Genomic DNA, 10,739 nt, shown 5'->3' on the forward strand with positions numbered 1-10,739 from the left:
CCTAACAAGACGTCTTTAGGACAAGAATGCATATCAAAAAAGTAACTTCGGCAACTCCCAAGTAAGAAAACATCAACCATCGGCGCCTCCAATATTATACTGTGCGTGCAAAATCATTCCAAAACATAGAGTTTATGAAAATTCACCCGAGAACGACGCTTTTGTTATAACGTCTCCTTGTAAACAAATCTGATATCTTTTAAAGACAACGTAACATAAGAATTTTGCAATGGATAACGCCAGCTAATAACATGTCCATTCGCCCTCAGACAGTGAAACCTTGCGAAAAAACTCTTGACTATAGATGGTGTATTGGCGACCCGAGATAAAAATGCGTATGCACTTTTTCTTTTTTATAAGAACCAGATAATTTTTGCCGAGGCTCAATGCTCCTATTTTTTGGAACATTTGAGGTTCGGGTGTTTCTAGTGTTGTTGTTATTCCAACATTAGTTTTGATACAACTGTGTACTGTGAATTGCCCCTTGGACGACGAAATAGCAAATTTACGTAAACACGGTTTAAAAACACGAGGGAACATATTAAAAACACTTTGTTTTATTGGTACGCTGTTCTTATTTTTGTGGTAAATCGAGCCTCGGTATTCCGGTGTGTTTTTACAAAGAGAAAAAAGTGTAGTCAACTTCAGTGCGCAGTAGCACTTTAATGCATAATATGCTATCTCGCATAAGGCAAGTGCCAACTACCTGTTTTTTGGTATGAAAAATCAGAAGGTTTGTTAATTAGTCATGTCTAGTATCATGGGAAATACTCTACCTACCCCCGGAATGACACAGCTAGAGTGCATTACACTAATACTTAAAACTGGTATTGAGAAATCCGGAATTTTATTCTTCAACTTCAAAAATGTTGAACTTATAGTTTTCTATTACAAACTATTTTCTCTAAGAGCCAGTAAATAGGGCTTCAGGCTTTACTTTCTTTCTTGATATTTCAAAAACTTTTGAGGCTGAATTGTTTCTCTCAAATCATTATAATAGGGTCCGATTTAAATAAATCTAGATAAGAGTCAACATTTTACTACAGAGCACCATCCGATGTGTTAAATGCAGGTGTTGGTTTTTATTATATCATTAGCCAAAGGTTAATCTATCATGAAAGGTATATCCTAAATAATAATACCCTTTTTACATTTCATAGCACTTCAGTCTCAGCTTGTTTTTAATTCGTTCTTGATTCCTGGCTAATTTTGAGGTCAGTGTCCTGCATTATTCATAAAGAGAGGCAGAGTGCAGTTCGATTCAAAATTTATGGCACCAATATAGATTTCTCCACTAAGTCACACATATTTGTATAGATAAACGATAAGTCAGAATACTTACTTCCTGCCAAACAGCTTCAAACCGAGCAGCGCATACAGTGAAATTATGAGCAGCAAAAGAATCAAAACATTGGAAATCTCAGGTAAGGTCCTTCGAATGTTTCTGATTGCTCTTCGTATCTACAAGAACAATTACTGGTTTAATTCATCTTGCCATGATGTGTATCAAGCAGACTAGTACTCTGATTTCATTCCATTACGTATAGCATAATTTGATTATACAATGTCACTAGCACTCTAGGCTATCTAATGGCCAAGTCACAGTACCAACTCAGCTGAAGGGGTCAAGGGACTCAATTTGCAGACAAAGGGGGAATTTTTAACTAAAAAATGAGGCAGATAAGGGGATATTTGGCGATTTACATGTGCTCTTAGAAAGGCCACGGAAAAGCCGTCACAGTTGATACTCAAAAACAATTGATATGCTAAAGCCAAATTGCCACACAATACAAGTTTTAGAGATACAGCTCCTTTTGCTGTCCTTTCCCTCACTTTTCACTCAGGGACCCAAAATATTGTACCCCGATAGCAGCCGGCGGATAGCACAATTAAAATAATTCTAGCACAATACTGCAGATTGCTAATACGGCATATCTGTGTTAATGTTTATTTTCACAAAAAGGCAGATAAACTATAACGACTGAACAAAGCTCGGTATCGTAAACGAAACGGCAATTTCTTATGAGGATATGGTATCTATAAAGGTACATTCAACATTCAATTTTTCATACAACGATTGAAAACTGCCATTCTATTGAAATTCTAACAAGGTTTATCTGATGATGGCATGGACCGTTTTAGCCGTGCCCCTTTCGTTTCTCAACACAGATTGACTGAGTAATGTCGTGTCCAAGCAACAAGACCGATAGTGAAAGTAAGTTTAGGTGAAGAGCACAAATAAAAACTTCATATGAGCAATTTTAGGGAGGTTATGATAAGTTTTTAAATATTTCTTTAGACAGCATTGCAACGGCAAATAAAAGTCAATTTTCCAGCAAAGCAGCTCCAAGCGGAATTTTTATCTGTCAGGCCGAGGGACACAAGTACACAGCACTGTTATTCTAATCTACACCTCTTTCTTCTTTCTCCAACTAATCTGACCCATTCTTCTCTTCATAGTTTTCTAGAAGAGTTACTTTACCGCCTTGCTGCTATGCAGCCCCACCCACTTTCCCGCCTCTACATAAAGGGATAGGTTTGAAGACGGAAATCCAAGTAAACGTTATAGCAAGTTAAAACAATAGTAAAAGTCATTAATAAATATGAGATCGTTGCCTACCTGACGACTTTCACTGAAATTGATCATGAAGGCTGGTCGCAAGACTCTGGACCATCTGATCGCATACTTGTCATGTCCTGTGTTTTTTAATATGATGTACAAGCCCATGTCGATCAAAGTAGCCTGAAAATATGTATTTTAACATGGCATGAAATGAAAAAATTTTTTCTTGAACGGGAGGGGGAAACTGCAACGATTCCACAAATGAAAAGTAGAAAAACGTTGGAAGTGTTTAATGAAATTGCTAGAAGTTTCAAAGATACATCCCGACAAAGCTCACTATAATATGTGAATCTTCGACGATTTGTTCTCGATTTGTTGAGGTGGGGGGAAGAGAGAGAGGAGGAAGCTGCACAGTTTCGGCATTTCAAAAAGCCCTGTGTTCAATTAGGGCATAGTCGCAACAATGTAACACAGTTGTAAACAAAGTGATTGGAAACTGTTTCAATGTGTGCGATCCTTTTGAAATTGTGTCTGAAAAATGGTGGCATTTCTCCACCCTAATCTATATAAAATTAGCATTTTAACTTCTTAACAAGATAGCATTTAACGAAGCATTAGCAGCAACAAAAATATCTTAGCTATCAATGCTTCTAAGCAAAGTGGAAGTTTTCCATAATGTAACAATATAATTTATGAACAATATAGCAACAATATCATCAAAGACCTACCTCTAAATATGCAGATTATAACTGGTGGTAATAAACTATTTGATATTGACTAAAAAGAAACATACCAACAGGCAACCTAGCACAATGATGACTTTTCTATCTTGCCAATGCCTCCACTTAGGCATGAAGGCCCAGGCATGATACAGTCTGCCGAAGTATCCAATTAGGCAAATCATTTCCAAGGACATTGTTGCCTAACACAAATTGGAATTACAAATATAAGTACAATTGCTGATCACTTCTGTGAAAAGTTCAGGGTTCCAACAAAGAACACGAAACCACAGTGCACAATAGGGACCTGGGCCCAGACTGGGATAAATGGGGTTGGGTCTGGTATATTCATACGGTGGAAAAAGGGAGTAGTTTTTTATATAGTAGGCCCTAATCCCTAATGAAGTTGTCGAAGTCATGTTTCAAATAAATATGTTCTTGCACCACCAAACCGCCAATTACAATATTATTTGTCTAAAAAGGAGGGTGACTATGTTGTATTAATTTAAATGTAAAGGAGCCCCATATCTATAATATAAATGCATAATAAATTGTTTGAAAAGTCCTATAGCATTCAACACGAGAATCCTTAGCCAAATTCGTCTGTGATTCTCACTCTTTTAGAAATTTGATCGCCACAGGGCAGCGAGGCTTATATCAAAGATGAATAATCATTATAAGAACCCCTGACTCCAGTGATGCAATGGTGTCAGAGATTCTTATGATGATGTTGACAAGCAATTATGATGAACCATGATTTATCAATATTTCTGACAGAGAACCGATTATGATGATTATGATGAACCATGATTTTATTAAAATTTCTGACAACAACAGCGTCCAAGGTCAGGGCGCTTTAGCGGTAAAATAATAAGACATTTGATCCAAAACAAAATATATATGTGCCTAATGCTGTAGCTAGTTAAAGATCAATTTAGCATTTTACCATTGTACTGTCGTGTTCAAAAGAACTCCTTCAGTTTCCCTCTTATATCCTCTCTAGTGTTTTAACAATAAATTTAGGAACAACAACGATCAAACTTACCCAGTGGGGAAGACCCCATCCATCGACAGCAGGATCCTCAAACAATACCAAAGCCATGTTTGTCCAAATCAGAATAAACAAACCAAAGCGGACAACCGACTGGTTATACCAATAGTAAAGCCTGGTTGAAAGAAAGAGCAAATTTAAAAAAAATGAAATAAGGGAATTCACAGTATAAATAAACTATTACAAATTTTAAGATAAACTTAAGGTTGTAAAAGCAGTAAAGATCAGCAAAATGGTTACCCTTTATTCATGATTAAGCCAATTTCAAACAAGCAACCCATGAACTGACTAAGTGTTTAGGCATGAAGCAAAAATAGTTATAGAAGTAACAATCGACTTAGCATCCGCTCAAGTAAAAAGTATATGTAAAATTCAAATTTGATTTGATAATAAAGAGGACAGTTTTTAAAGGTTATTATAATGATTACTTCAATTGTTCTGCATCGAAGAGAAGACCATAAAATCTTTAATTAGTATGATTTATGACACATGACTTTGAGTAAATAATTAGACTTTATCTGATGTTTTCTTTCAGTTCTAATGTCGTTATGTTATGTTTTGAACCTGTGTCAAATGCTCACAAATATGGTACACGGCAAGCCACAAAATTGCATTTTTTTAGTACGAAAAAATACTTTGCAATCTGGTATCAGATCTGTGCGTTTCTTTAGTGCTAAATTTTTGGAACAATATTCCAGTAGATATAAAAAGATCATTGCCTGTTGTCAGTTTTTTTCAAAAGCTTAAAACCTTTTTATTCTACAAGAACTATTAAATTTGATTCTGAAGCGAAATTTATTTTTCTGCCATTCATGTAAATGATCAATTTCATTTAAAACCACCTTAGAAAATGGGGAGCTCTCTCCTTGATTAGTTCATCTACTGAGAAAGCTCGGAGAGCTCCTCCTAAAAAACTCCCCTGCAAACAACATCTTACCTAATTGTCTTTTATTGCCTGTTGTTATAAGTATTTTATGTAATGTGCAAACATTGCATGTAATTAGTTGTAATTAGTTATTTTCTCTTATCTTGATAAGAACCAGTAAATTTAAGATCAGGCTGACTGTTCTTAATTTTCTTGAAAATTTGAGGCTGGATTGTTCTTAATTTGTTCTTCAATTAATGGGGTACAAGCAGTGCAATTGCTAGCTTTTTCGCTTTAGGGAGGTGTTCAGGCCTCATTAGTAGACAAGTTTAAATATTCACCGAAAAATGGCTAAACATTCTCGTTTTTTTAGACGAAACGTTTTTCAAAATTGCATTTTACAGTAGCTCAGCTTCAGCTTGTTCTTAATTTGTTCTCAACTTCTGACCAATTTTGAGGCTCATGTTTTAATAAAAAATTTCTTTTAAAAACAAGAGTGTATTGTATGTAGAGGAATTGTAAAATATAAAAAACTGAACACAGCTGAACTGAGCTGAACTGAACTGAACTAAAAACTATGTGCAAATGTATGGAAAAATCAAAAATATTTGTCCAATTTTTGTTGGAAAATCTCACTGTCATTAGCCCTGGCCAAAAAGGTCATCACCCTTAATATGAAGCTTTCATTGTGCAAAATTTTCAGTAACAAATTATAGTCTTATGCTGTAAAAATATAACTTGAGTTGTTTAATAGATATATTTAAAATTAATAACTTGTATAAAAAGCAGACAAAAGGAATAGGATCAAGTAGAGAGTGAGTACAGACAGCCTTTTTTAATAACATTTGAGATGTTTATATTTGATGAAAAAAGGTGGCAGTCAACTATTTAACTGCTTGCCAATTAAATTGAACTTTTGAGCCATGTAAGAACAAGATTGACAGAGACAATTTTCAGATGTACACAGGATAGAGATTTTCAAAGACAAAAATGTCATAAATTAGGGGCAGACACCTGGGGGGCAAGAGGGACAGTAGCCCTTCCCCAAATATTTTGAGAGATGGTCTTTTGTTCTTAAGCAAATGGAAAATGTAACATCATCTTATCAAAACAATAGGCTTGCCCCTCCCCCAAAAAATGGACAAAGTGTCTGCCAATTCCATAAATATAAGCTAGCCTGTTATACAAGATAGTATGATAATATGTGATAATTTATAATTAAGGTAAAATTGTATAAGGAAAATAAGGGACACGCTTTAAATTTCATTTTTTAGAATTTGCTTATGTTTTCCTCATACAGTTTTACCTCAAATTCAAGTTATATTGACAAAAATGCCAGTCTCCATGACAAACATGGCCCATATGAGATATGTTTTGGTTTCCTAAAAATTCATGGTAACTATCAGGTGTTTCTTTGCAAAAAATGCTGACGGAAACATTCTGATAAAAACACAGAACAGCTTTCTACAAACATATAACAAAATACAATGTTAACCTTAACTGCTTTTTTTCTGGTATGAAGAATCCATTCCTGCCATAGAAAGCTTCCTCCACATATGTGCTTGCAAGTAACATTTCCTATCAATAAATTTTTCAAATACATGAAAACAAAGTAGGAAATTTTTATTCATAAAGGATTAACTATTATAGAAATAGTTGTCATTCCCTTTGCATGATTAGAGATCAACTGAAAATTTACAAAAATTCATTTTGATTTTTAAACACTACAGAGATGAAGCATCGTTATTTGAAATCAAGCAGCACTATCAGAAAAATAGAACATCATATTAAACAAGTGGGAGCATAATATCATAAAAAGTACACCTCTGTAAGATACAAATAGCTATTTTTACCTCTTTTTCTGAAAATGAAAGGATAAGTGACCCCTGCTCTTTATAGCTATAGTTGATAGTGATCTAAATTAGTATATCAATCTGGTATATTCTAAATTGCTTGTCCACACTTGACATTACCAAAGTAGGCCCAAAGTTTATTCAATACACTTGAAGAACAAACTCCAATGTCTAGCAGCAGTACATAATTTATATACATTATATGGTAACAACAAATCACTCATGGTACACAAACAGCATTTCTGTGAATCATGTAACCCATTATATATCATAGCTTAACATGCCTACAAAAACTGCAACATACAATACCGAGAGACAATTCTCTCCACCAGTGGCGGCTGGCACAAAAATAAGATGGTACTAGTAAAGCAAAAACTTTTAGCAGAGCGAACCAGCTAGAGGAAGGGTGGTGCAGGGGCGTAGTCTCTGGAAAATATTTGTTTTTATAGATAAAATGACTAAATTGTCTTTCAATGGCGGGTCAGAAGTTTTCATACAATACCTCGCTTTGTTTGACGTCATGTGATATTTCCAGCTGCAGGGGTTAAATGGCCTTGCAGCATTTTATCACTAGAAAGAGGAATCTAGCTAGTACTGCAAACGATTTTTTCATTGTTGGATTGTCAAAAGACAAACGGTCTTACGTCACGTTGTCACAAGTGACAATGAGGAAGACTTTTGCAGTACCGTGTGAATAAGGTCTAGTACCGTGGTGTGTATAAAGGGCTTATTCAATGCCAATCTTTCAATGAGAATTAAGATATAGTTTATTCCCCTGCTCTTCCCTTTTTTGCCATTAATTCAATTAACATAAAAAAGCAAAATCATACAATACCTAAATATTTCGAGCTTTCAAAATAAAATGGTACTAGACTGGTACCGCTGCAAGCCGCCACTGCTCTCCACAATAGTAGAACAAGTATTGCACATTTCAAAATTCAAACTGAAATTCAGTAAATATTTCGGCCACACCTTTAAAATATCTGCCCAAATAATAGCTTCTGAGTTTTGATGTACAAGATTTACACTGAATACTGCAACTAATTTTCACAATATCTTTCATTTGAGGTCATAACTGATTTCAGCATCTTTTATTTGGTCTAGTTACCAATCTTGATCAAATTCTCTTGATTAGAGGAGAAAATAAAGAAGACTAAATGCATACAAACATTTCAGTCACACCCTTTTCATTTAAATTTTACAGAAATGCCCAAAAATAGAAAGTGCTATAACTTTTGACTTACAAAAGATACTGAGCTGAAATTTTGGAAATGTATAAAACCTAACAGGAAAAAAGAATTTGTATCATGCAATAACTTTTGTTGTTGTCTGATTAAGTTATTGTATTATCAGCCAATGGCGCACAAATAAAACTGCAAATTCAATGAAGCGTCGATTCAGTTATTCCATTTTTATCTTTCAAAATTTTAAATCATCAATTCGAGTAACTTTAAATTAAACAAACATTTTGTAGAGATGCTTCTTGCTCTGATAAGCATGGAAAATTGCTTTGGAATTGATGCACAAAATTTGTTGATGAAATGCACTGGGATTCTCCTTCATTCTCTATAAACTCTCTAAGTCAGTACTTGTTTGGACCTCAAAGAACCTCAAGGATTTCAAATCAGATCATTTTCATTGGTAACAAGAAATTTTTACTTATTTTAAGGTAAGGTCTTTATGATGGCCAAGGAAGGACATAGAGTTTGCAGATTTTCAGGTAAATTTGAGAAAAAACTGCCTTGTAAGGGGGATGTTTTGCTTTTTTATGAAAAAACTGCCTTCCTCGTTTCCTTAGCATTGATTTGATTTCTCCAAAGAGACTGTTGTGCATTATTTTAACATATTTCACTGCATTAACTCCCACAGTGCTAGTTGACAATTTACCAATTTATATGGGCCTAACTGTATCCCAAAAATTACCCAAGTTGAGTTGGAAAATTTCCCGGCTAAGAAGTTGGGCATAATGACTTCATTTGTTGTTTCCTAATCTCTAACTATTTTGCTATCATTTTCTATAAAAAGTTTCAAATCTTTAGAATTAAAAGACAAGTTATCCGATGTTGTATCACAACTTCTAGCTCCTTAACCTGTCAACATTTTGATTTTACTTTTGCAGATATTTTTTTATAACTGCAAAAATTCTTATGCTTATATTGTAATTCTAAGTATTTTGAAGTCCTCAATAAATTTCAAAGAATTTGACTACAGGTTTAGCATGATTATTTTCTCGTTTAAGGGGAATATTTCAGCGTAAAGATATAAGTTTGCAGAACTCTAATTTTTTTGGATTCCATTTTCATTTGGGTAGTTTATATTACATTCCTTTTATACTTTTGTCCTGGTAGTTTATATTACATTCTAAGTTACAGTTTTGAGAAATTCTGGATGATTTGACATGGAATGACCCTACTACCTGATTACTTCCATTTGTTAGCTAAAATCTTTTTGTAATGAGTGATTAACCAGGTTTTGCTTTTTCTAGCAACATTAATCACAGCAAAGTGGTCCACACAGGCAACCCCCATGAAAATCACAAAACAAACCCTTTTGCAATATTTCAGCCCCACACCCTAAAAAATGCATTCATTTGATAAGATTGAGGGGTTTTCCTGTCATAATCACTAAACAATATGACTTTTTGGCTAAGTAGACTGTGGATGTGAAAAACATTTCAGAGTGCTTAGAGTTGTATGGTTTTCGATCAAGATCCCACCCTTGTTATCTTCTGACCTGAAATTACCAATTTAGAACCAAACGATACAAAGCAAATAATGACTTTTCAAGTTTTTTCAATTGACAATTTGTTTGGGCATGCTTACGAATTCGTCTGGAACGCTGCCTTTTCTGGGCTGACCAGAGGAGCTACGTGGAACATTCGTTTCATTGGTGACATTCTCGCCATCGTTGGTCTCCGGACAATCATAATCGACAGAGAGTTCAAACTCAGCGACAGCTTGTAGTGCAACTTCTGAATTGACAGGAATACAAAGCTCGTCTGCAATGCTGTCTCTCGTTGCTTGCTGTCGCAGTGACATCGACCGGGTGTCTTGTGGTTCTGGAGTGGTGTCATGGTTTGCAATCACAAAATTTTCAGGGCTGCCTGGATCCCCATCATCAAAAGAAATCAATTTCTCGCCTCTTATTTCCTTGTCTATACTCTCCATGGTTCAGGAGGAAGCTAGCTAAATATGAACTCTTTGTAAGTTGCTTTATTTTGAAGTGCATTCCTGAACAATCAAGTGACCTTCATCTGCCGGATTGCCGCTTGTCAACTTGATCCTTGGTCTTCCATCGTTGTTTTTCGTAACTCTGTTACGAGGCTGGCGCGAAATGCCACTAGAATCCAGGCAGTGCTGCCGAGGGGAGAGGGGGCAAGGAGGACAAGTTGCCCCAGGGCCTCGAGCTCTAGGTGGCCTCTTAAAGTAATGAATTCCAATTTAAGATTGGAATCGATCAAACGTAGCAAAAGCATGCCTGAAAATTGCAAAAAATTCTAAACGATTACAGGAAACGACTGCAAGAAACGACTGTTCGGTTTCCTGTTTGCAGGAGGCGCATCTCAAAACGAAATAATTTTTTTATTCCCAAGAGACAGGGATTTTGGTGTACTTACACAATACAACTGAAGGCATGGCGAATGCTCATACATTATTCTTACCTCCAAGCATCCATTGTATAGATGACA

General features: G+C 35.2%; 1 protein-coding gene across 1 annotated transcript in view; it reads right to left on the reverse strand.

The window, feature by feature from the left end:
- The window catches only part of LOC135690072 (two pore channel protein 1), a 31,485-nt gene extending 21,002 nt beyond the window's left edge, over nucleotides 1-10,483 (reverse strand). The window contains exons 1-6 of the mRNA XM_065207530.2: nucleotides 9,874-10,483; nucleotides 6,694-6,776; nucleotides 4,328-4,448; nucleotides 3,357-3,485; nucleotides 2,621-2,743; nucleotides 1,343-1,461 (exon numbers count right to left, since the gene is read on the reverse strand). Coding sequence (XP_065063602.2) covers nucleotides 1,343-1,461; nucleotides 2,621-2,743; nucleotides 3,357-3,485; nucleotides 4,328-4,448; nucleotides 6,694-6,776; nucleotides 9,874-10,218 — 920 coding nt within the window. The 5' untranslated portion in view covers nucleotides 10,219-10,483. The remainder of the gene's footprint in view (nucleotides 1-1,342; nucleotides 1,462-2,620; nucleotides 2,744-3,356; nucleotides 3,486-4,327; nucleotides 4,449-6,693; nucleotides 6,777-9,873) is intronic.
- Nucleotides 10,484-10,739: the final 256 nt, after the last annotated feature.

This window comes from Rhopilema esculentum, chromosome 10 (genome assembly GCF_057945365.1).
Source record: "Rhopilema esculentum isolate cy_ngs chromosome 10, ASM5794536v1, whole genome shotgun sequence".
In the NCBI taxonomy this organism is placed as follows: Eukaryota; Metazoa; Cnidaria; class Scyphozoa; order Rhizostomeae; family Rhizostomatidae; genus Rhopilema; species Rhopilema esculentum.